Below are 26,174 nucleotides of genomic sequence, written 5' to 3'. Positions count from 1 at the left end.
AATTTCTTATGCCTCAAGTGGATATTTAACTTCGATTTAATTCGCCTAGTTATTTCAATGCTAAATTCTCCTGTTTGATTTGTACTAGGTGCCTCGGTGAAGGTGTATGCTCTGACTTTAACATAGCTATTTCTGTGACCAGTCACAAGCTAATCCCTCAACTGTTTCAATGCCAAATTCTCCTGTTTGATTTGTACTAGGTGCCTCTGTGGATGTGTATGCTTTGACTTTAACATAGCCATTTCTGTGACCAGTCACAAGCTAATCCCTCAGCTGTTTCAATGCTAAATTCTCCTGTTTGATTTGTACTAGGTGCCTCTGTGAATGTGGATGCTTTGACTTTAACATAGCCATTTCTGTGACCAGTCACAAGCTAAATCCCTCAACTGTTTCAATGCTAAATTCTCCTGTTTGATTTGTACTAGGTGCCTCTGTGGATGTGTATGCTTTGACTTTAACATAGCCATTTCTTTGACCAGTCACAAGCTAGTCACTCAGCTGTTTCAATGCTAAATTCTCCTGTTTGATTTGTACTAGGTGCCTCTGTGGATGTGTAGGCTTTGACTTTAACACGGCTATTTCTGTGACCAGTCACAAGCTAGTCCCTCAGCTGTTTCAATGCTAAATTCTCCTGTTTGATTTGTACTAGGTGCCTCTGTGGATGTGTAGGCTTTGACTTTAACACGGCTATTTCTGTGACCAGTCACAAGCTAATCCCTCAAATGTTCCAATGCTAAATTCTCCTGTTTGATTTGTACTAGGTGCCTCTGTGGATGTGTAGGCTTTGACTTTAAAATAGCTATTTCTGTGACCAGTCACAAGCTAATCCCTCAACTGTTTCAATGCTAAATTCTCCTGTTTGATTTGTACTAGGTGCCTCTGTGGATGTGTAGGCTTTGACTTTAACACGGCTATTTCTGTGACCAGTCACAAGCTAATCCCTCAACTGTTTCAATGCTAAATTCTCCTGTTTGATTTGTACTAGGTGCCTCTGTGGATGTGTAGGCTTTGACTTTAACACGGCCATTTCTGTGACCAGTCACAAGCTAATCCCTCAGCTGTTTCAATGCTAAATTCTCCTGTTTGATTTGTACTAAGTGCCTCTGTGGATGTGTAGGCTTTGACTTTAACACGGCTATTTCTGTGATCAGTCACAAGCTAATCCCTCAACTGTTTCAATGCTAAATTCTCCTGTTTGATTTGTACTAGGTGCCTCTGTGGATGTGTATGCTTTGACTTTAACATAGCCATTTCTGTGACCAGTCACAAGCTAGTCCCTCAGCTGTTTCAATGCTAAATTCTCCTGTTTGATTTGTACTAGGTGCCTCTGTGGATGTGTAGGCTGTGATTTTAACATAGCCATTTCTGTGACCAGTCACAAGCTAGTCCCTCAGCTGTTTCAATGCTAAATTATCCTGTTTTATTTGTACTAGGTGCCTCTGTGGATGTGTATGCTTTGACTTTAACATAGCCATTTCTGTGACCAGTCACAAGCTAGTCCCTCAGCTGTTTCAATGATAAATTCTCCTGTTTGATTTGTACTAGGTGCCTCTGTGGATGTGTAGGCTTTGACTTTAACACGGCTATTTCTGTGACCAGTCACAAGCTAAATCCCTCAACTGTTTCAATGCTAAATTCTCCTGTTTGATTTGTACTAGGTGCCTCTGTGGATGTGTATGCTTTGACTTTAACACGGCTATTTCTGTGACCAGTCACAAGCTAAATCCCTCAACTGTTTCAATGCTAAGCTACTTTGCTGATATGTAAACTCCTTTGTCAAGGTGTTCTGCTGCTCCCACCCAGCTTAAAAGACGCTGCCAAGCTTAGCGGTGTTCACTGAAGCAGGCGCCGTCTTCCCGACAGTTCTGTTGCTTCACCTGAGTAAGGCTGCTTGTGTTGTGGCCGAAACGTCGTGAGAATTTTATTTTATGCTTAATTTTTATCATTTTATTGTTTCCCTTCCACGTGGCGGTGACTTTACCGAAAGAACCAAGAATAATAATTTTATTGTTTTACAATAATTTTATTGTTTTATATTTTTATTATTTTATTGTTTCCCTTCTACGTGGCGGTGACTTTACCGAAAGAACCAAGAATCATAATTTTATTGTTTTACAATAATTTTAATATTTTATAATTTTATTATTTTATTGTTTCCCTTCTACGTGGTGGTGACTTTACCGAAAGGACCAAGAATATTAATTTTAATGTTTTACAATAATTTTATTGTTTTATATTTTTATAATTTTATTGTTTCCCTTCTACGTGGCGGTGACTTTACCGAAAGAACCAAGAATAATAATTTTAATGTTTTATATTTTTATTATTTTATTGTTTCCCTTCTACGTGGCGGTGACTTTACCCAAAGAACCAAGAATAATAATTTTATTGTTTTATATTTTTATTATTTTATTGTTTCCCTTCCACGTGGCGGTGACTTTACCGAGACGACCAACAATATCAATCCCTGCGGTCACGAAAAGCTTTAAATAGGGGGGGAAAAAAAGGTGGATATAATTTTATTATTCTTCATCACAAACTTTGCTTCTGTGAAGAAAAAAAACCCGGTGATGGTTTGAAATGTAAATATTTACAATCAGAAAAAGTGGCGTGCGTTGATGTCTTTCCTTCACGTAAATCAAAAGCAAAGTTTATGGGAAATATCAATCGCCACTGTCTAGACTATCTGGTTCTTTCGGTAAAGTCACGTAAGATAGCTGAAAGAATAATACAATAATTCGACGTTTCGGGCCCAACACAAGCGTCCGTCTTCAGGTGATGATGAATATTGATCTGCTGCCGTTAAAAAAAATAACAGCATCAAAAATTGTGTTACATAGTGTAAATAGTCCTGCAGCGGTGTCGGATTATGTTAGCCTGAATTAAACAAAGACCTCGCATTAAATTATCATAATTATCATGATAATATTACTATAATATCACTACCGTAATATGATCATTATAATAAGGTATCGAAATAAACTCATATATAACGTTAAATTATCATCATTAGAATCATCTTACTATAATGTTACTATTAGCAAAAATATATAACGTTAAATTATATCATCATTATCATCGTAATAACTACTATAATAATATAACAATAACATTACAGCTCATGTGGGAGAGTGGGAGAGAGGAGAGGAGGGGGGGTCTCTTATATGCTCTACGATTTACAAACGCCCCCATCACCACAGCCTGCTAAAGCGGACTAGCGAATACACAGCCAATCCGCGTGCGGAATCCTCGTCACGTGCCCCGCCGCCGACCAATCAGCGCCAGATCTGCTCACCCTCGTCCACAAGCTTCGAGCCCGCCGAACATTTTAAACGGACGGAGAGAGAGAGAAAATTTTTTTGGGGGGGCGGGGGAGGGTTTAAAACTTTGTGAAAAAAATAGAAGGTTTGGGGGGGGGTAAGGGTGAAGGACCAGCATTAGACGCGAGCTTAATGAAGCTCGAGACCGACCGAGAGGTGAGTAACTTGTCGAGAGGCTAGGCCGCGCGCGACCTCGACTCGTTTCCTAGCGGAGCCTGCGGCGGCAAGGCCTCAAACCCGTGTGTAGGCGAGTTTAGTTTTGTACTTTTTAACTGTTTTAATTTTTAACGGTTTTCGTTTTCGAACGGTTTCAGTTGTCGAAGGGTTTTAGTTAAATTGTTGAAGGTCGCTTTGTTGACCCAGAGTGAGTCTTGTGGGGTTTGTGTGTGTGGTGCAGTGGTTTTTGAGTGTGGTAAGTGCTGAATCTGGTGGTGTGTTGAGTCTATGGGTGGTGTTGTTAGTACTATGGGTATTGTTGTTAGTACTATGGGTATTGTTGAGTCTATGGGTAGTTGTTAGTACTATGGGTAGTGTTGTTAGTACTATGGGTAGTGTTGTTAGTACTATGGGTATTGTTGAGTCTATGGGTAGTGTTGTTAGTACTATGGGTGGTGTTGTTAGTACTATGGGTAGTGTTGTTAGTACTATGGGTAGTGTTGTTAGTACTATGGGTAGTGTTGTTAGTACTATGGGTAGTGTTGAGTCTATGGGTAGTGTTGTTGGTACTATGGGTATTGTTGTTAGTACTATGGGTATTGTTGTTAGTACTATGGGTAGTGTTGTTAGTGCTATGGGTAGTGTTGTTAGTACTTTGGGTATTGTTGTTAGTACTATGGGTATTGTTGTTAGTACTTTGGGTATTGTTGTTAGTACTATGGGTAGTGTTGTTAGTACTATGGGTAGTGTTAGTACTATGGGTAGTGTTGTTAGTACTATGGGTAGTGTTAGTGCTATGGGTGGTGTTGTTAGTACTTTGGGTATTGTTGTTAGTACTATGGGTATTGTTAGTACTATGGGTAGTGTTGTTAGTACTATGGGTATTGTTGTTAGTACTATGGGTAGTGTTGTTAGTACTATGGGTAGTGTTGTTAGTACTATGGGTAGTGTTGTTAGTACTATGGGTAGTGTTGAGTCTATGGGTAGTGTTGTTAGTACTATGGGTAGTGTTGTTAGTACTATGGGTAGTGTTGTTAGACACTATGGGTAGTGTTGTTAGTACTATGGGTGGTGTTAGTACTATGGGTAGTGTTGTTAGCACTATGGGTAGTGTTGTTAGTACTATGGGTAGTGTTGTTAGTACTCTGGGTAGTGTTGTTAGTACTCTGGGTAGTGTTAGTACTATGGGTATTGTTGTTAGTACTATGGATGGTGTTGTTAGTACTATGGGTAGTGTTGTTAGTACTCTGGGTAGTGTTGTTAGTACTATGGGTATTGTTAGTACTATGGGTATTGTTGAGTCTATGGGTAGTATTGTTAGTACTATGGGTGGTGTTGTTGGTACTATGGGTAGTGTTGTTAGTACTATGGGTAGTGTTGTTAGTACTATGGGTAGTGTTGTTAGTACTATGGGTAGTGTTGTTAGTACTATGGGTAGTGTTGTTAGTACTATGGGTAGTGTTGTTAGTACTATGGGTGTTGTTAGTACTATGGGTAGTGTTGTTAGTACTATGGGTAGTGTTGTTAGTACTATGGGTAGTGTTGTTAGTACTATGGGTAGTGTTGTTAGTACTATGGGTAGTGTTGTTGGTACTATGGGTAGTGTTGTTAGTACTATGGGTAGTGTTGTTGGTACTATGGGTAGTGTTGTTAGTACTATGGGTAGTGTTAGTACTATGGGTAGTGTTGTTAGTACTATGGGTAGTGTTGTTAGTACTATGGGTATTGTTGAGTGTATGGGTAGTGTTGTTAGTACTATGGGTAGTGTTGTTAGTACTATGGGTATTGTTGTTAGTACTATGGGTATTGTTGTTAGTACTATGGGTAGTGTTGTTAGTACTATGGGTAGTGTTGTTAGTACTATGGGTAGTGTTGTTAGTACTATGGGTAGTGTTGTTAGTACTATGGGTAGTGTTGTTAGTACTATGGGTAGTGTTGTTAGTACTATGGGTAGTGTTGTTAGTACTATGGGTATTGTTGTTAGTACTATGGGTAGTGTTGTTAGTACTATGGGTAGTGTTGTTAGTACTATGGGTAGTGTTGTTAGTACTATGGGTAGTGTTGTTAGTACTATGGGTAGTGTTGTTAGTACTATGGGTATTGTTGTTAGTACTATGGGTAGTGTTGTTAGTACTATGGGTAGTGTTGTTAGTACTATGGGTAGTGTTGTTAGTACTATGGGTAGTGTTGTTAGTACTATGGGTAGTGTTGTTAGTACTATGGGTATTGTTGTTAGTACTATGGGTAGTGTTGTTAGTACTATGGGTAGTGTTGTTAGTACTATGGGTAGTGTTAGTACTATGGGTAGTGTTGTTGGTACTATGGGTGGTGTTGTTAGTACTATGGGTAGTGTTAGTACTATGGGTAGTGTTGTTAGTACTATGGGTATTGTTAGTACTATGGGTGGTGTTGTTAGTACTATGGGTAGTGTTAGTACTATGGGTATTGTTGTTAGTACTATGGGTAGTGTTGAGTCTATGGGTATTGTTGTTAGTACTATGGGTGGTGTTGTTAGTACTATGGGTATTGTTGAGTCTATGGGTAGTGTTGTTAGTACTATGGGTATTGTTGAGTCTATGGGTAGTGTTGTTAGTACTATGTGTAGTGTTAGTACTATGTGTAGTGTTAGTACTATGAGTAGTGTTGAGTCTATGGGTAGTGTTGTTAGTACTATGGGTAGTGTTGTTAGTACTATGGGTAGTGTTGTTAGTACTATGGGTAGTGTTGTTAGTACTATGAGTAGTGTTGTTAGTACTATGTGTAGTGTTAGTACTATGTGTAGTGTTAGTACTATGAGTAGTGTTGTTAGTACTATGGGTAGTGTTAGTACTATGGGTAGTGTTAGTACTATGGGCAGTGTTGTTAGTACTATGGGTAGTGTTAATACTATGGGTAGTGTTGAGTCTGTGGGTAGTGTTGTTAGTACTATGGATAGTGTTGGTACTATGGGTAGTGGTGTTAGTACTATGGGTAGTGTTGTTAGTACTATGGGTAGTGTTGTTAGTACTATGGGTATTGTTGAGTCTATGGGTAGTGTTGAGTCTATGGGTAGTGTTGTTAGTACTATGGATAGTGTTGTTAGTACTATGGGTAGTGATGTTAGTACTATGGGTAGTGTTGTTAGTACTATGGGTAGTGTTGTTAGTACTATGGGTATTGTTGAGTCTATGGGTAGTGTTGAGTCTATGGGTAGTGTTGTTAGTACTATGGATAGTGTTGTTAGTACTATGGGTAGTGATGTTAGTACTATGGGTAGTGTTGTTAGTACTATGGGTAGTGTTGTTAGTACTAGGTAGTGTTGTTAGTACTATGGGTAGTGTTGTTAGTACTATGGGTAGTGTTGTTAGTACTATGGGTAGTGTTGTTACTTCTATGGGTAGTGTTGTTAGTACTATGGGTATTGTTGAGTCTATGGGTAGCGTTGAGTCTATGGGTGTTGTTAGTACTATGTGTAGTGTTGTTAGTACTATGGGTGGTGTTGTTAGTACTATGGGTAGTGTTGTTAGTACTATGGGTAGTGTTGTTAGTACTATGGGTAGTGTTGTTAGTACTATGGGTAGTGTTGAGTCTATGGGTAGTGTTGTTGGTACTATGGGTATTGTTGTTAGTACTATGGGTATTGTTGTTAGTACTATGGGTAGTGTTGTTAGTGCTATGGGTAGTGTTGTTAGTACTTTGGGTATTGTTGTTAGTACTATGGGTATTGTTGTTAGTACTTTGGGTATTGTTGTTAGTACTATGGGTAGTGTTGTTAGTACTATGGGTAGTGTTAGTACTATGGGTAGTGTTGTTAGTACTATGGGTAGTGTTAGTGCTATGGGTGGTGTTGTTAGTACTTTGGGTATTGTTGTTAGTACTATGGGTATTGTTAGTACTATGGGTAGTGTTGTTAGTACTATGGGTATTGTTGTTAGTACTATGGGTAGTGTTGTTAGTACTATGGGTAGTGTTGTTAGTACTATGGGTAGTGTTGTTAGTACTATGGGTAGTGTTGAGTCTATGGGTAGTGTTGTTAGTACTATGGGTAGTGTTGTTAGTACTATGGGTAGTGTTGTTATTACTATGGGTAGTGTTGAGTCTATGGGTAGTGTTGTTAGTACTATGGGTAGTGTTGTTAGTACTATGGGTAGTGTTGTTAGTACTATGGGTAGTGTTGAGTCTATGGTGCAGTGTTGAGTCTATGGTGCAGTGTTGAGTCTATGGGCAGTGTTGAGTCTATGGTGCAGTGTTGAGTCTGTGGTGCAGTGTTGAGTCTGTGGTGCAGTGTTGAGTCTATGGGCAGTGTTGAGTCTATGGGGCAGTGTTGAGTCTATGGGGCAGTGTTGAGTCTATGGGCAATGTTGAGTCTATGGGCAGTGTTGAGTCGATGGGTAGTGTTGAGTGTATGGGCAGTGTTGAGTCTATGGTGCAGTGTTGAGTCTATGGTGCAGTGTTGAGTCTATGGGTAGTGTTGAGTCTATGGGGCAGTGTTGAGTCTATGGGTAGTGTTGAGTCTATGGTGCAGTGTTGAGTCTATGGTGCAGTGTTGAGTCTATGGGCAGTGTTAGGTCTATGGGCAGTGTTGAGTCTATGGTGCAGTGTTGAGTCTATGGTGCAGTGTTGAGTCTATGGTGCAGTGTTGAGTCTATGGGCAGTGTTAGGTCTACGGGCAGTGTTGAGTCTATGGTGCAGTGTTGAGTCTATGGGTAGTGTTGAGTCTATGGTGCAGTGTTGAGTCTATGGTGCAGTGTTGAGTCTATGGGCATTGTTAGGTCTATGGGCAGTGTTATGGTAGTGTAGTCTATCGTAGTGTTGTGTATAGCGGAGTGTATACTGGTGTAGTGTATACTGTAGTGTATCATCATCACGGTCCATGGGTCCAGATAGCAGGCCCTAGTAGTGGGTGGTGTGTCCACTGCTAGACTTTGCCAATTGTTGTTTGTCATAGTACCAGTACTGTCAAGTCGAGGCCACATCTTAGTCGTGTATGCTGTGTATAATGTATAGTAGTGTATAATGTATAGTATATAATGTAGTATAGTAGTATATAATGTAGTGTATAATGTATAGTAGTATATAATGTAGTATAGTAGTGTAGTGTGTATAGTAGTGTAGTAGTATATAATGTAGTATAGTAGTGTATAATGTAGTATAGTAGTATATAATGTAGTATAGTAGTGTAGTATAGTAGTGTGTGTATAGTAGTGTAGTGTGTATAGTAGTGTAGTATAGTAGTGTATAATGTATAGTAGTGTAGTGTGTATAGTAGTGTAGTGTGTATAGTAGTGTAGTATATAATGTAGTATAGTAGTGTGTATAGTAGTGTATAATGTATAGTAGTGTAGTGTGTATAGTAGTGTAGTATATAATGTATAGTAGTGTATAATGTATAGTAGTGTAGTGTGTATAGTAGTGTATAATGTATAGTAGTGTAGTGTGTATAGTAGTGTATAATGTAGTATATAATGTAGTATAGTAGTGTGTATAGTAGTGTGTATAGTAGTGTAGTATAGTAGTGTATAATGTATAGTAGTGTAGTGTGTATAGTAGTGTAGTGTAGTGTGTATAGTAGTGTAGTGTGTATAGTAGTGTAGTATAGTAGTGTATAATGTATAGTAGTGTAGTGTGTATAGTAGTGTAGTATAGTAGTGTAGTGTGTATAGTAGTGTAGTATAGTAGTGTATAATGTATAGTAGTGTAGTATAGTAGTGTATAATGTATGGTAGCCCTGTATACGCTGACAAATCGACTTGCGAACAGACACCTGTGGAACCCAACTCGTTCTTACGTAGACGTGGTCCCCCCCTCCCCCCGTTTATCCGTACACACATTGTTTCGCGAAGGCCGCTACTCCCTCCTCCCTCCGTGTTAAACAGGAGGGGACTACGTTCTCTCTCCCTCTCTCTCGCCCCTTGCTGTCAGGTGTAGGGATATGATGAGCACGGGCGGAGGGGCTGACAGCGGCTCACGCAAACTCCTCCACCAGGGCTGCCCGCCGGCGCGTGGTGGTGGTGGTGGTGGTGGCGGCGACGACGACGGTGACGACGTTGCTCCTGCCGCCGAGGAGAAGGGAGATCTGGAGGAGGGAACTTTACAACTTCAGCCGCAGCAGCAGCAGCAGCTGATTGGACAGCAGCCACAGCAGTTACGGCAACAGCAGCAGCAGCAGCAGCAGCTGCTGCAGCTGCAAGTAATACAGCAGCAGCAACAGCAGTTGCAGGAACAGCAGCAGATACAGCAGCAACAGCAGTTGCAGGAGCAGCAGCAGATACAGCAGCAGCAGCAGTTACAGGAGCAGCAGTTACAGGAGCAGCAGCAGCAGTTGCAGGAGGAGCAACAGCAGCAGCAGTTACAGGAGCAACAGCAGCAACAGCAGCTTCAGCAACAGCTGCAAGTCATACAGCAGCAGCAGCAGTTACAGCAGCAACAGCAGCAGCAGCAGGTGAAGCAAATACAGCAGCAGGCACCGCTGCAACAGCAGGATGTTAAGCAGCAGCAGGTGAAGGAAATCCAGCAGCAGGCACAGCAGCAGGCACAGCTGCAGCAGCAGCAGCACGTTAAACAGCAGCAGGTGAAGCAAATACAGCAGCAGGCACCGCTGCAACAGCAGCCAAAGCAACAACAGCAGCAGCTGCAAGTGGGACAGCAGCTCCAGCAGCAGCAGCAGCAGCAGGTGAAGCAAATACAACAGCCACAGCAACTGCTGCAGCCGCACGCTAGGCAGCAGCAGCAGCAGCAGCAACAGCAGCTACAACAGCTGGTGAAACAGCAGCAAGCCATCATGAGCAAGGAACTACCACAAGCAGGGGCCCAGCAGCAACAGCAGCCGCAGCAGGCACAGCAGCCTCCTCCTCCTCCTTCTCAGCAGCAGCAGCAGCAGGTGGTCGCGCAGCCGGCGCAGCTGTTGCAACAGCAACAGCAGCAGCTGCAACAGCAGCTGTTGTTGCAGCAGCAGATACAGCAGCAGCAGCAGACAGCCCGCAAGTCTCCATTACAGCCGCAGCAGCAGCCGCAGCAGCAGCAGCAGCAGCCCCAACTGCTACAGCAACGGCCACAGCAACCTACCAGCTTCACGGTGCAGCAGTATGTTGTGGGGCCGCAGCAGGGTCTGCAGCAGCAGCAGCAGCTTGCCAAGCCTGCCCATCAGAAACTGATGCAGCAGCAGCAGCAGCAACAGTTGCTGTCGCCGCATGCTGTGTTGAAGCAGGGCCTGCAGCAGCAGCAGCAGCAGGTGGTCGTGACACAGCAGCAGCAGCAGCAGAAGGTTGTACTCCAACATGTGACACAGCAGCAGCGGCTGCAGCAGCAGCAGCAGCAGCAAGTGCCGCAGAAGTTGTTGAAGCAGGTGGCGCAACAGGGCACGCAGCACCAGTTGGTACAGCACAAGCAGCAGCAGCAGCAGGCGACTCTGCAGCAGCAGCAGCAGCTCATGCAACAGCAGGTGCTGCTGCAGCAGCAGCACCTGCTGTTGCAGCAGCAGCAGCAACAGCAGCAGCAAGTTCTTATACAGCAGCAGCAGCCGCAGCAGCAGCAGCAGCAAATTCTTATACAGCAGCCGCAGCAGCAGCAGCAAATTCTTATACAGCAGCCGCAGCAGCAGCAGCAAGTTCTTATGCAACAGCAACAGCAGCCGCAGCAGCAGCAACAGCAGCAGCAAGTTCTTATACAGCAGCAGCAACAGCAGCCGCAGCAGCAGCAAGTCTCCGCGCCCTTCACCGTTCAACAGAGGTTAAAACAGCTGCCCTGCACTTCGTTCATACAGGTACGGCTACCACCTCGTCCGGACGTTGGTGCGCTTGTGTGTGCGTGTGTGTGCGCGTTGCCTGTGTGTGTGTGCGTGTGTGTGTGTGCGTGTGTGCGTGTGTGCGTGTGCCTGTGTGTGTGTGCGTGCGTGTGTGTGTGTGTGTGCGGTGCCGGACGGGCAACTCTGTCGTGGACAGTGCTGTGGGGGTAGATCCAATTTTGATTGGCTCCTCCCCTCATGGCATATGTGTCCACCACAGGGGCTAAACGGGGGCTCTGGACGGGTGCGAGGGGCTGGTAACCCCTCCACCTTCAATTAATTACCACGAAACCACGAATTAAACTGAAATATGTAACTAATAAGCTTGTGCCGGAGGCCCCGGGGGGCCAGGCGTCTATGACGTCTCCTGGCCAAACCCCAATTGGCGGAGCCAGGAGATTGAATACCTACCCTCGGGGCTACTCTAGAAACAACGAAAAGCCACTACGGGTGGCCACGTGGAATGTTCGAACGCTCACTGCAGAGGAGAGGCTGCCACTCCTCTGTCGGGAGCTGAACCGGTACCGCCTGGATCTACGCGGCATTCAGGAGGTCCGGTGGACCGGTTCTGGCTCCTGCCACCATGAGGGGTGGACAGTCCTCTACTCGGGGCAGCAGACTGCCAAACAACAGGGTGTGGGTCTTCTTTTGAACAAAAGAATGAAGGGGGCGTGGGAGTGTGGCGGTGAGGTGTGGGAAGCTGTAAGCCCCAGGCTACTTTGGGCTCGCCTTCCCATCAACCGGAGGCCAGGAATGGTGGTCGTGGTTACTTATGCCCCCACCGAAGATGAACATCCGTGGAGGGATGCAGGCAAAGCCGATGAGTCAGATGCCTTCTATGACCTCCTGTCACAGGTGCTGGCTAAAGTGGCCCCTCGGGATAGAGTCATCATGTTGGGTGACTTCAATGCCCGAGTTGGTCATGATACTGGCACCTGGTCTGGAGTGATTGGAGGGCATGGGCCAGATCAGCTCAATAACAACGGTAGGAGGCTGCTAGATTTTTGTGCAGCCCATGGGCTTGTAATTACCAACACGCTGTTCCGGCATCGGCGCATCCACACAACATCATGGATGCATGCCGGGTCCAAGCAAGAACATCTGCTGGACTACATAGTGACGGACCAGCGAATGCGAGCCCATGTCCTTGACACCAGGACCTACCGTGGAGCTGATCTGCCCTCTGACCATCGACTAGTCATCTGTAAGATGCGCCTGCCATTCTTCCACTCCGGTGGTGGGTGTACACCCAGGACCCCATTCCAACATAAGCGAGAATTTCAACAACGCTTGTGGCTGGGATTGGCATCGTCCCCGACTCCTCCTGATGTCGAGGGTAAATGGGCGAGGTTTAGGACTGTGACTCATGCAGCTGCAATGGCTGCTTTGGGTACGCGGTCCAGACCTCCCCAGAGACCCTGGCTGACAGAGGAGGTGTTCAGGATGGTTGAGAAAAAGCGACAGGCCCACTGTCATCGGCTACAGAATCCCACGTCAGAGAATGAGGAGGCTTACCGCAGCCTTCGCTCGGAGGTTCGGAGAGTCGTGAGGCGCTGCAAGGATGGGTGGTGGTCGCGGGTTGCTGAGGAGATGGAGTCTGCCTCAGTGGCCCGTGATCACAAATCTCTAATTAACTCCATCAAAAAAGTAACCTTCAGCGCCACACCTATTACCATCATTAGGGGAAAAAACGGTGATCCAATCTCCGACCCCCAGGAACAGGTTCGCAGATTTGCTGAGCATTTCTGTGAGGTCCTGGGGGAGGGAAAATCCCTCAGCCAGGAAAACATCGTGGCACAAAGTGAGGATGACCCTGCTGAGGCTGCGGTGCCTCAAATATTGGAAGAAGTCACCCCCTGTGAGTGGCTGGCTGAGGTGCCATCTGCTGAGGAAGTATTGAAGGCGATCCGGAGTCTGAGACCAGGAAAGGCAGCGGGCAGAGATGATCTCCCAAGCAAAATGCTGAGGGAGGGTGGCGTTTGTGTACAGACTGCCCTATATGACATCATAACAACAGTCTGGACCACTGGACGGGTTCCGCAGGATTGGAAGGATGCCCTGGTGGTCCCCCTTTTTAAGAAGGGGGACCGCACAGACTGTAACAACTACAGGGGCATCTCACTCCTCAGTGTGCCGGGAAAGGTCCTGGCAAGGATTATTCAGCATCGCCTTGCCAGGCACGCTGAGGAGAGGCTTGCGGAGCCCCAATGCGGTTTCAGGAAAGGGCGGTCCTGCACAGATGCCATATTTTCTGTCCGTCTGCTACAGCAGAGGTATAGGGAATTCCAACAAGACCTACATCTCTGCTTTATTGACCTGGTCAAGGCCTATGATACCATCAGTAGGCCTGGGCTCTGGGTCGTTCTTCGTGCTTTTGGAGTACCTGACCCTCTGCTCACGATCATTAAGGACCTTCATGATGGTGAGCGGGCCCGGGTAAAACTACGTGGCCGGGAGTCAGAGCCATTCCCTGTACACCCTGGGGTGCGACAGGGATGTCCTTTGGCTCCCACATTATTTAACATCTATTTTGACCACGTAGTTCGTGAAGCCTTCAATAGCTGTACAAGGGGAATCTCCATATGGTACAGATATAATGGGAGGCTAATCGATGCCCGGGTGCGGTCAAGGGATGGCTCCCTATTGCTCAACCACGTTATGTATGCTGATGATTTGGTAATAGCTGCTCAGTCAGAGGAGGAGTTGGAGATGCTGCTGCTGAGACTGGAGCGTGCCACTAAGAGGTGGGGCCTTACCATCAGCCCCACCAAAACTAAGCACCTGCCTGGGTATTTTGTACCATCGGACACTCCACCCCCACAACTCCCAATCGGTGATGGGGAAGTTGTGGAGAGAGTGGAGAGTTTCCCATACCTGGGCAGTGTGCTTATGACTGGCTCCAGTTTAACAGCAGAGGTCTCACTCCGAATCAGTCGAGCGGCAATATCTTTTCATCGGTTGCGTAACGCTGTGTGGAAGCTACCTGGTCTGTCGCTCCGCACTAAGCTTCAGGTCTTCTCGGCCACGGTCATTCCCTCCCTTCTCTACGCTTGCGAAACGTGGACCCCCCTAATGGAACATCTTCGCCGGTTAGAAACATTTAGGCTGGCCTGCCTACGATCCATCCTGGGTTTAACCAGACTGGATTGTGTGAGGAGCTCACAAATCCTTGAAAGATCTGGGCAGGGTCCCATCGGTGAGCTCCTCCGGCAGGCAAGGCTGCGATGGCTGGGTCATGTAGCCCGCATGCCCAGCCACCGCATGCCGAAACAGCTTTTGTTTGGCCGGATTGAGGGGGCTAAGCGGGCGCGGCACGGGCTAGAGAAGAGATGGAGTGATGTGGTACAGGAGGACGTGGAGCTGAGTGGACTTGCCGATGACTGGTATCAGCGGTGTCAAGATCGGCCTCTGTGGAGGAGGCTCGTGAAGGATGCTACTGGGCAGTTGGAGGCAGTCGCCCTCCAACAACAACGGAGGGCGGAGGAGCGACGCTCACAACAACGAGCGGAGCGCCGGGTGGCTAAAGCACAGCAGGTTGGCACAGTAGGGGGCACAGGTGGTGCATCAGCCAGTCATCTCAGTCAGTCGACCCGTGGCACCTGGGTCTGCCCAGTGACCTCCTGCCAGCGGGCGTTCGACACTCCACGTGGCCTCACGGTGCACATAGCCTGGCACAAGCGTCGTGGTGACGTCACCGCCACTTAGTGGCGAATGGCGGTTGTTGTTGTTGTGCGTGTGTGCGTGTACGTTGAGTACCTCCTCGCGGTGCCGGACGGGCAACTCTGTCGTGGACAATGCTGTGGGGGGGAGGGCCAATTCCGATTGGCTCCTCCCCTCTCGTGGCGTCCGTGTCCACCACAGGGGCTAAACGGGGGCTCTGGACGGGTGCGAGGGGCTGGTAACCCCTCCACCTTCAATTAATTACCACGAAACCACGAGTTACATATGGAACTAATAAGCTTGAGCGTTGTGATGGCAACGGTGATCAATGCTGCTGATGACGACGGTGATGACGGTGACGATGATGACGGTGCCGATGACGGTGACGATGGTGATGATGATGACAGTGAGAGTGTTGTGATGGCTACGGTGATCAATGCTGCTGACGATGATGACGATGGTGATGATGATGACGGTGACGATGATGATGGTGATGATGATGATGACGACAAGAGTGTTGTGATAGCTACGGTGATCAATGCTGCTGACGATGACGACGACGACGATGGTGATGATGGCGATGATGATGACGGTGACGATGATGATGATGGCGATGACGGTGACGATGATGATGATGACGATGGTGATGACGGTGACGATGGTGATGATGATGACAATGAGAGTGTTGTGATAGCTACGGTGATCAATGCTGCTGACGATGATGACGGTGACGATGATGATGACTGTGACGATGATGATGACAACGAGAGTGTTGTGATAGCTTCGGTGATCAATGCTGCTGACGACGATGATGATGATGGCGATGATGATGACGGTGACGACGATGACGATGATGACAACGAGAGCGTTGTGACGGCTACGGTGACCATTGCCGCCGCCGGCGACAGAAACCATGTCAACGGTTCTCCTTACCCCCACAGCTCTCCGCCGCTCCCGTGAGCCTTCAGAGGGTCCTGTCATCCGCCACGGCCGCCACGGCCGCCACGGCCGCCACCACCACCACCACGTCGGCAGCTTCGCGATCGGCGGCGGCCACCGCAACCCTCGGCACCACGAGCCCAGCCCCTTCCGTTGACGTCGCCGCTGTCGCCGCTGTCGCCGCTGTCGCCGCTGTCGCCACCGCCACACCGCCAGTCCTTTCCAACGCAAACGCCGGCGGCGCTGCTTCCACGGCCGGCGTTGGCCCCAGCGCTTCGCAGCAGCAGCAGCTACAGCAGCTACAGCAGCAGCAGCAGCTGCAGCAGCAGCAGCAGCTGCAGCAGCAGCAGCAGCTACAGCAGCAACAGCAGCAGCAGCAGCTTGTATTGCCAAGCAACGTCACGCTGCAGCAAGAAGCGGCGGCTCCGATTCTCGGAAGCGCCGCGGGAAGCATCGGAAGCATCGGAAGCATCGGAAGCATCGGAAGCACCGCGGCGGGGATCGTGGGAAGCGCCGCGGGAAGCATCGGAAGCGCCGTGGGGGGGATCGTGGGAAGCGCCGCGGCGGGGATCGTGGGAAGCGCCGCGGGAAGCATCGGAAGCATCGGAAGCGCCGCGGCGGGGATCGTGGGAAGCGCCGCGGGAAGCATCGGAAGCGCCGCGGGAAGCGCCGCGGGGAGCGCCTCACCTGGGGCGCCGGTGGCCGGCGGGAGCGAAAGCGCCGCCGCGGGAGTGTGCCCGGGATCGCTGCGGGAGCGGCGCCTGGCCGCGCTTCCCGGAAGCACGGTGCACCACTTGGGGCCCACCGGCAGCAGCGGCGGTGCCGGCAGTGCCGGCGGTGCCGTCAGCATCGCCGGCGTCTCCCCGCAGCTCAGCAGCCTCATACGGGGGCAGCTGCTGCCACAGCACGTCAGCGGTGCCGGGGGCACTGCCCTGCTGCAGCTGCAGCAGCAGCAGCAGCAGCAGCAGCAGGCGGTCTCGCAGGTGAATGCTTCACGCTGTGTGTGTGGTGTGTGTTGTGTGTGGTGTGTAGTGTGTGGTGTGTAGTGTGGTGTGTGTTGTGTGTAGTGTGTAGTGTGTGGTGTGCTGTGTGTAGTGTGTAGTGTACTGTGTGTGTAGTGTGCTGTGTGTAGTGTGCTGTGTGTAGTGTGCTGTGTGTAGTGTAGTGTACTGTGTGTAGTGTGCTGTGTGTAGTGTGTAGTGTGCTGTGTGTGGTGTGTAGTGTGTGCTGTGTGTAGTGTGCTGTGTGTAGTGTGCTGTGTGTAGTGTGTAGTGTGCTGTGTGTGGTGTGCTGTGTGTGGTGTGCTGTGTGTAGTAGTACACTATACACAGGACACTGCTGTGTGTGGTGTGCTGTGTGGTGTGTGTACTGTGCTGTGTGTAGTGTACTGTGCTGTGTGTGGTGTGCTGTGTGTGGTGTGTAGTGTGCTGTGTGTAGTGTGCTGTGTGTAGTGTGTAGTGTACTGTGTGTAGTGTGCTGTGTGTAGTGTGCTGTGTGTAGTGTGTGGTGTGCTGTGTGTAGTGTGCTGTGTGTAGTGTACTGTGTGTAGTGTGCTGTGTGTAGTGTGCTGTGTGTAGTGTGTAGTGTGCTGTGTGTAGTGTGTAGTGTGCTGTGTGTAGTGTGCTGTGTGTAGTGTACTGTGTGCTGTGTGTAGTGTGTAGTGTGTGCTGTGTGTAGTGTGTGCTGTGTGTAGTGTGCTGTGTGTAGTGTGCTGTGTGTAGTATATAGTGTAGTGCACTAGCGTATAGTGTGTATAGTAGTATAGTGTATAGAGTAGTGTAGTAGTGTATAGTGTAGTATACTAGTACAGAACTAGTGTGTAGTGCACTAGTGTGTATAGTAGTGTATAGAAGTGTAGTGTATCGTGTAGTGTATAGAGTAGTGTAGTGTATAGAGTAGTGTATAGTGTAGTGTATAGTAGTGTAGTGTATAGTGTAGTATACTAGTACAGCACTAGTGTGTAGTGCACTAGTGTGTATAGTAGTGTAGTGTATCGTGTAGTGTATAGAGTAGTGTAGTGTATAGAGTAGTGTATAGTGTAGTGTATAGTAGTGTAGTGTATAGTGTAGTATACTAGTACAGCACTAGTGTGTAGTGCACTAGTGTGTATAGTAGTGTAGTGTATCGTGTAGTGTATAGAGTAGTGTAGTGTATAGAGTAGTGTATCGTGTAGTGTATAGTAGTGTATAGTATAGTATACTAGTACAGAACTAGTGTGTAGTGCACTAGTGTGTATAGTAGTGTATAGAAGTGTAGTGTATCGTGTAGTGTATAGAGTAGTGTATCATGTAGTGTATAGTAGTGTATAGTATAGTATACTAGTACAGCACTAGTGTGTAGTGCACTAGTGTGTATAGTAGTGTAGTGTATCGTGTAGTGTATAGAGTAGTGTAGTGTATAGAGTAGTTTATCGTAGTGTAGTGTATAGTAGTGTATAGTATAGTATACTAGTACAGCACTAGTGTGTAGTGCACTAGTGTGTATAGTAGTGTATAGAAGTGTATAGTGTACAGCTCAAAGACAATGCCACTATCAAAGTAATTGATAGGTGTTGACTTTAACATAGCCATTTGTGTGACCAGTCACAAGCTAATCCCGCAGCTATTTGCACAAGCTAATCCCTTAGCTATTTCAATGCTAAATTACTAGTTGCCTCTGTGGATGTGTAGGTGTTGACTTTAACATAGCCATTCCTGTGACCAGTCACAAGCTAATCCCTCAGTTATTTCAACGCTAAATTCTCCTGTTTGATTTGTACTAGGTGCCTCTGTGGATGTGTAGGTGTTGACTTTAACATAGCCATTCCTGTGACCAGTCACAAGCTTATCCCTCAGTTATTTCAATGCTAAATTCTCCTGTTTGATTTGTACTAGGTGCCTCTGTGGATGTGTAGGTGTTGACTTTGACATAGCCATTTCTGTGACCAGTCACAAGCTAATCCCTCAGCTGTTTCAATGGTAAATTCTCCTGTTTGATTTGTACTAGGTGCCTCTGTGGATGTGTAGGCTTTGACTTTGACATAGCCATTCCTGTGACCAGTCACAAGCTAATCCCTCAGTTATTTCAATGCTAAATTCTCCTGTTTGATTTGTACTAGGTGCCTCTGTGGATGTGTAGGTGTTGACTTTAACATAGCCATTCCTGTGACCAGTCACAAGCTAATCCCTCAGTTATTTCAATGCTAAATTCTCCTGTTTGATTTGTACTAGGTGCCTCTGTGGACGTGTAGGTGTTGACTTTAACATAGCCATTTGTGCGACCAGTCACAAGCTAATCCCTCAGTTATTTCAATGCTAAATTCTCCTGTTTGATTTGTACTAGGTGCCTCTGTGGATGTGTAGGTGTTGACTTTAACATAGCCATTCCTGTGACCAGTCACAAGCTAATCCCTCAGTTATTTCAATGCTAAATTCTCCTGTTTGATTTGTACTAGGTGCCTCTGTGGATGTGTAGGTGTTGACTTTAACATAGCCATTTGTGCGACCAGTCACAAGCTAATCCCTCAGTTATTTCAATGCTAAATTCTCCTGTTTGATTTGTACTAGGTGCCTCTGTGGATGTGTAGGTGTTGACTTTAACATAGCCATTCCTGTGACCAGTCACAAGCTAATCCCTCTGTTATTTCAATGCTAAATTCTCCTGTTTGATTTGTACTAGGTGCCTCTGTGGATGTGTAGGTGTTGACTTTAACATAGCCATTCCTGTGACCAGTCATAAGCTAATCCCTCAGTTATTTCAATGCTAAATTCTCCTGTTTGATTTGTACTAGGTGCCTCTGTGGATGTGTAGGTGTTGACTTTAACATAGCCATTCCTGTGACCAGTCACAAGCTAATCCCTCAGTTATTTCAATGCTAAATTATCCTGTTTGATTTGTACTAGGTGCCTCTGTGGATGTGTAGGTTTTGACTTTAACATAGCCATTCCTGTGACCAGTCACAAGCTTATCCCTCAGTTATTTCAATGCTAAATTACTAGTTGCCTCTGTGGATGTGTAGGTTTTGACTTTAACATAGCCATTCCTGTGACCAGTCACAAGCTAATCCCTCAGTTATTTCAATGCTAAATTCTCCTGTTTGATTTGTACTAGGTGCCTCTGTGGATGTGTAGGTGTTGACTTTAACATAGCCATTTGTGCGACCAGTCACAAGCTAATCCCTCAGTTATTTCAATGCTAAATTCTCCTGTTTGATTTGTACTAGGTGCCTCTGTGGATGTGTAGGTGTTGACTTTAACATAGCCATTCCTGTGACCAGTCACAAGCTAATCCCTCTGTTATTTCAATGCTAAATTCTCCTGTTTGATTTGTACTAGGTGCCTCTGTGGATGTGTAGGTGTTGACTTTAACATAGCCATTCCTGTGACCAGTCACAAGCTAATCCCTCAGTTATTTCAATGCTAAATTCTCCTGTTTGATTTGTACTAGGTGCCTCTGTGGATGTGTAGGTTTTGACTTTAACATAGCCATTCCTGTGACCAGTCACAAGCTTATCCCTCAGTTATTTCAATGCTAAATTCTCCTGTTTGATTTGTACTAGGTGCCTCTGTGGATGTGTAGGTTTTGACTTTAACATAGCCATTTGTGCGACCAGTCACAAGCTAATCCCGCAGCTATTTGCACAAGCTAATCCCTTAGCTATTTCAATGCTAAATGACTAGTTGCCTCTGTGGATGTGTAGGTGTTGACTTTAACATAGCCATTTCTGTGACCAGTCACAAGCTAATCCCTCAGTTATTTCAATGCTAAATTCTCCTGTTTGATTTGTACTAGGTGCCTCTGTGGATGTGTAGGTGTTGACTTTAACATAGCCATTCCTGTAACCAGTCACAAGCTAATCCCTCAGTTATTTCAATGCTAAATTCTCCTGTTTGATTTGTACTAGGTGCCTCTGTGGATGTGTAGGTGTTGACTTTAACATAGCCATTCCTGTGACCAGTCACAAGCTAATCCCTCAGTTATTTCAATGCTAAATTATCCTGTTTGATTTGTACTAGGTGCCTCTGTGGATGTGTAGGTTTTGACTTTAACATAGCCATTCCTGTGACCAGTCACAAGCTAATCCCTCAGTTATTTCAATGCTAAATTCTCCTGTTTGATATGTACTAGGTGCCTCTGTGGATGTGTAGGTGTTGACTTTAACATAGCCATTTGTGCGACCAGTCACAAGCTAATTCCTCAGTTATTTCAATGCTAAATTCTCCTGTTTGATTTGTACTAGGTGCCTCTGTGGATGTGTAGGTGTTGACTTTAACATAGCCATTTGTGCGACCAGTCACAAGCTAATCCCTCAGCTATTTAAATGCTAAATTACTAGTTGCCTCTGTGGATGTGTAGGTGTTGACTTTAACATTGCCATTTCTGTGACCAGTCACAAGCTAATCCCTCAGTTATTTCAATGCTAAATTCTCCTGTTTGATTTGTACTAGGTGCCTCTGTGGATGTGTAGGTGTTGACTTTAACATAGCCATTTCTGCGACCGGTCACAAGCTAATCCCTCAGCTATTTGATATGTAAACCCCCTTTGTCAAGGTGCCTCACTTTAAAAGTCGCTACGAATCCTAACACCGTTCATTGAAGCTCTGTCGTCCCGACAGGTCTGTACCTTTCACCTGAAGAAAGAACCAAAGAAGGTCTCATATATGTCGATCACGTGGATAGGTTCAAATCTCCGTAAATGTATACACGGGGCAAAGTTGCGATTGTGTGCGTGTCCGTTCGAAAATGTTTAGCGTACTTCCAGACACGCAACAAACTGTAAATTTGCCACGTGGGTGCTTCACAGACTGTACACCGTGCAAACGTTCTACAACTACACCTTGGGTTTTATCTTTTGCACGGCAAAGCGAGCTGTGACGTCACATCTGTCACGTGACCCACGCACGTGGAAGCGTCACGCGGTTTAGCGCGCTGTCTGTGTGTGTGTGTCTGTGTTTGTGTGTCTGTGTGTGTGTGTGTGTGTCTGTGTGTGTGTGTCTGTGTGTGTCTGTGTGTCTGTGTGTGTGTGTCTGTGTGTGTGTGTCTGTCTGTGTGTGTCTGTGTGTGTCTGTGTGTCTGTGTGTGTGTGTCTGTGTGTCTGTGTGTGTGTGTCTGTGTGTGTGTGTCTGTGTGTGTGTGTCTGTCTGTGTGTGTCTGTCTGTGTGTGTCTGTGTGTGTCTGTGTGTCTGTGTGTGTGTGTCTGTGTGTCTGTGTGTGTGTGTCTGTGTGTCTGTGTGTGTGTGTCTGTGTGTGTGTGTCTGTGTGTGTGTGTCTGTCTGTGTGTGTCTGTGTGTGTCTGTGTGTCTGTGTGTGTGTGTCTGTGTGTCTGTGTGTGTGTGTCTGTGTGTGTGTGTGTCTTTGTGTGTCTGTGTGTGTGTGTCTGTGTGTCTGTGTGTGTGTGTCTGTGTGTGTGTGTGTCTTTGTGTGTCTGTGTGTGTGTGTCTGTGTGTGTGTGTGTGTCTGTGCACGCATACACAAGTACACACGCACGCAGAGCACTCGCAACCTCTCCATCCTCCCTCGACCCCTCACCTCCTCACCCCCCCCACCCCCCCCACCTTGCCCCCCCCCCCCCCATCCTCCCGCAGGCCCTGGGCCTCTCCCCCGCCGCTCCACCGGCGCTGCCCGCGGGGGCTGCCCAGGCCGCCGCCCAGGCCGCCCAGGCCGCCGCCCAGGCCGTCGGCACCGGCAGCGTGCATCAGCAGCATCATCAGCATCATCATCATCATCAGCAGCATCAGCAGCATCAGCAGCAGCAGCAGCAGCAGCTGGCTCGGCTGCGCTGCAGCGTGGCGGAGGTGCGGCGGGCTCAGCTGGAAGGCCTCCGTGGACGTCACCGTCGCCTGCTGCTGGAGGCCCTCTTCCTCAAGGGGGGCGGCAACATGGTGGACTTCCCGGCCTTCTGCCGGAGGCCCGGACACACGGCCGTCACCACGCTGCAGCAGAGCGAGCTGGAGGGTGGTGGTGGTGGTGGTGGCGGTGGTGGCGGTGGTGGTGGTGGCGGTGGTGGCGGTGGTGGTGGCGGTGGTGGTGGCGGTGGCGGTGGTGGTGGTGGTGCCGTCGGAGTCCTGGTGGACGAGTCGAGGTGCCGAGTGATTAACGACGAGGTGAGTGTGGTGAGCGAGTGGTGGTGAGGGGGGAGTGTGGTGAGTGGTGGGTGAGTGGTGAGTGGGTGAGTGGTGAGTGGGTGAGTGGTGGGTGAGTGGTGGGTGAGTGAGGTGAGTGGGTGAGTGGTGGGTGAGTGGTGGGTGAGTGGTGGGTGAGTGGTGGGTGGTGGGTGAGTGGTGAGTGGTGGGTGAGTGGTGAGTGGTGGGTGAGTGGTGGGTGAGTGGTGGGTGAGTGGTGAGTGTGGTGAGTGGGTGAGTGTGGTGAGTGGTGGGTGAGTGGTGAGTGGTGAGTGAGTGGTGAGTGGTGGGTGAGTGGTGAGTGGTGGGTGAGTGGTGGGTGAGTGTGGTGAGTGGGTGAGTGGTGGGTGAGTGGTGGGTGAGTGGTGGGTGAGTGGTGGGTGAGTGGTGAGTGTGGTGAGTGGGTGAGTGGTGAGTGGTGGGTGAGTGGTGGGTGAGTGTGGTGAGTGGTGAGTGGTGGGTGAGTGGTGGGTGAGTGGTGGGTGAGTGGTGAGTGGTGGGTGAGTGGGTGAGTGGTGGGTGAGTGTGGTGAGTGGGTGAGTGGTGGGTGAGTGGTGGGTGAGTGTGGTGAGTGGGTGAGTGGTGGGTGAGTGGTGGGTGAGTGGTGGGTGAGTGGTGAGTGGTGGGTGAGTGGTGAGTGGTGGGTGAGTGGTGGGTGAGTGGTGAGTGGTGGGTGAGTGGTGGGTGAGTGTGGTGAGTGGTGAGTGGTGGGTGAGTGGTGGGTGAGTGGTGAGTGGTGGGTGAGTGTGGTGAGTGGGTGAGTGGTGGGTGAGTGGTGGGTGGGTGGTGGGTGAGTGGTGAGTGGTGGGTGAGTGGTGGGTGAGTGGTGAGTGGTGGGTGAGTGGTGAGTGGTGGGTGAGTGGCGAGTGGTGAGTGGTGTGGGGTGAGTGGTGGGTGAGTGGTGAGTGGTGGGTGAGTGGTGAGTGGTGGTGGGGTGAGTGGTGGGTGAGTGGTGGGTGGTGGTGGGGTGAGTGTTGATCCCCCAGTGATCTCCCCGCCCAGGTGAAGGTGGTGACGGCTTGGGACGGCACCCCCGGCACCCCCATTGCCATCGCCACCCAGCTGCCTGCGAGCGTCTCTGCAGCATTCTCACAGCACCTTCACCAGGCGAGGCTCCACTCCCTGCCACCACCCCCCTCCCCACGTGTCTCTCCCCCCCGTGTCTCACCCCACGTGTCTCTCCCTCCGTGTCTCTCCCCACGTGTCTCTCCCCACGTGTCTCTCCCCCCGTGTCTCTCCCCACGTGTCTCTCCCCACGTGTCTCTCCCCCCGTGTCTCTCCCCACGTGTCTCTCCCTCCGTGTCTCTCCCCCGTGTCTCTCCCCACGTGTCTCTCTCCCCGTGTCTCTCTCCCCGTGTCTCTCTCCCCGTGTCTCTCTCCCCGTGTCTCACCCCGTGTCTCCCCCGTGTCTCTCCCCGTGTCTCTCCCCACGTGTCACCCCACGTGTCTCTCCCCGTGTCTCTCCCCACGTGTCACCCCACGTGTCTCTCCCCGTGTCTCTCCCCACGTGTCACCCCACGTGTCTCTCCCCGTGTCTCACCCGTGCGGCAGTATGGGAATGCGTTCCACGCTTTCTCGTGAAACACTAGCGCTCCCTCCGTGTCTCTCCCCACGTGTCTCTCCCCACGTGTCTCTCCCTCCGTGTCTCTCCCCACGTGTCTCTCCCTCCGTGTCTCTCCCCACGTGTCTCTCCCTCTGTGTCTCTCCCCACGTGTCTCTCCCTCCGTGTCTCTCCCCACGTGTCTCTCCGTGTCTCACCGTGTCTCACCGTGTCTCACCGTGTCTTCCCGTGTCTCCCCGTGTCTCCCCGTGTCTCAGGCTGTGTCTCCAGTTCTGGGCCCAGAAATGGATCCGTTCAGACAACAGCAGCAAGCTTCTGGTAGGCGGGGAGACACACGGGGGGGGGGAGACACACGGGGGGGGGGGAGACACGTGGGGAGACACACTGGGGGGGAGATGGGGAGACACAGGGAGACAGATACATCTGCACAAACACACATCTACACACACACACACACATCTACACACACATCTACACAAACACACATCTACACACACACACATCTACACAAACACACATCTACACACACACATCTACACACACATATCTACACACACATATCTACACACACACATCTACACACACACATCTACACACACATCTACACACACACACATCTACACACACACACATCTACACACACACATCTACACACACACATCTACACACACACATCTACACACACATCTACACACACACATCTACACACAACAACAACAACAACCACCATTCGCCACTAAGTGGCGGTGACGTCACCACGACGCTTGTGCCAGGCTATGTGCACCCTGAGGCCACGTGAAGTGTCGAACGCCCGCTGGCAGGAGGTCACGGGGCAGACCCAGCAGGTGCCACGGGTCGACTGACTGAGATGACTGGCTGATGCACCACCTGTGCCCCCTACTGTGCCAACTTGCTGTGCTTTAGCCACCCGGCGCTCCGCTCGTTGTTGTGAGCGTCGCTCCTCCGCCCTCCGTTGTTGTTGGAGGGCGACTGCCTCCAACTGCCCAGTAGCATCCTTCACGAGCCTCCTCCACAGAGGCCGATCTTGACACCGCTGGTACCAGTCATCGGCAAGTCCACTCAGCTCCACGTCCTCCTGTACCACATCACTCCATCTCCTCTCTAGCCCGCGCCGCGCCCGCCTAGCCCCCTCAATCCGGCCAAACAAAAGCTGCCTCGGCATGCGGTGGCTGGGCATGCGGGCTACATGACCCAGCCATCGCAGCCTTGCCCGCCGGAGGAGCTCACCGATGGGACCCCGCCCAGACCTTTCAAGGATCTGTGAGCTCCTCACACAATCCAGTCTGGTCAAACCCAGGATGGATCGCAGGCAGGCCAGCCCAAATGCTTCCAACCGGCGAAGATGTTCCATTAGGGGGGTCCACGTTTCGCAAGCGTAGAGAAGGGAGGGAATGACCGTGGCCGAGAAGACCTGAAGCTTAGTGCGGAGCGACAGACCAGGTAGCTTCCACACAGCGTTACGCAACCGATGAAAAGATATTGCCGCTCGACTGATTCGGAGTGAGACCTCTGCTGTTAAACTGGAGCCAGTCATAAGCACACTGCCCAGGTATGGGAAACTCTCCACTCTCTCCACAACTGCCCCATCACCGATTGGGAGTTGTGGGGGTGGAGTGTCCGATGGTACAAAATACCCAGGCATGTGCTTAGTTTTG

At 48.8% G+C, this 26,174-nt stretch overlaps 1 protein-coding gene across 1 annotated transcript in view; it reads left to right on the top strand.

The window, feature by feature from the left end:
- Positions 1-3,355: 3,355 nt before the first annotated feature.
- LOC116958134 (uncharacterized) overlaps positions 3,356-26,174 on the top strand; it is a 77,018-nt gene continuing 54,199 nt past the window's right edge. The window contains exons 1-6 of the mRNA XM_076064396.1: positions 3,356-3,476; positions 9,378-11,217; positions 15,840-16,820; positions 22,401-22,919; positions 23,940-24,044; positions 24,756-24,816. Coding sequence (XP_075920511.1) covers positions 9,388-11,217; positions 15,840-16,820; positions 22,401-22,919; positions 23,940-24,044; positions 24,756-24,816 — 3,496 coding nt within the window. The 5' untranslated portion in view covers positions 3,356-3,476; positions 9,378-9,387. The remainder of the gene's footprint in view (positions 3,477-9,377; positions 11,218-15,839; positions 16,821-22,400; positions 22,920-23,939; positions 24,045-24,755; positions 24,817-26,174) is intronic.

The sequence above is a fragment of the Petromyzon marinus genome, unplaced genomic scaffold (genome assembly GCF_048934315.1).
Source record: "Petromyzon marinus isolate PM22_M1 ecotype Great Lakes invasive population unplaced genomic scaffold, UKy_Petmar_22M1.pri1.0 PM_Scaffold_42, whole genome shotgun sequence".
Lineage (NCBI taxonomy): Eukaryota > Metazoa > Chordata > Hyperoartia > Petromyzontiformes > Petromyzontidae > Petromyzon > Petromyzon marinus.
The sequence above is the reverse complement of the archived record's forward strand: the minus strand, read 5'-3'. Positions and strand labels throughout refer to the sequence as shown.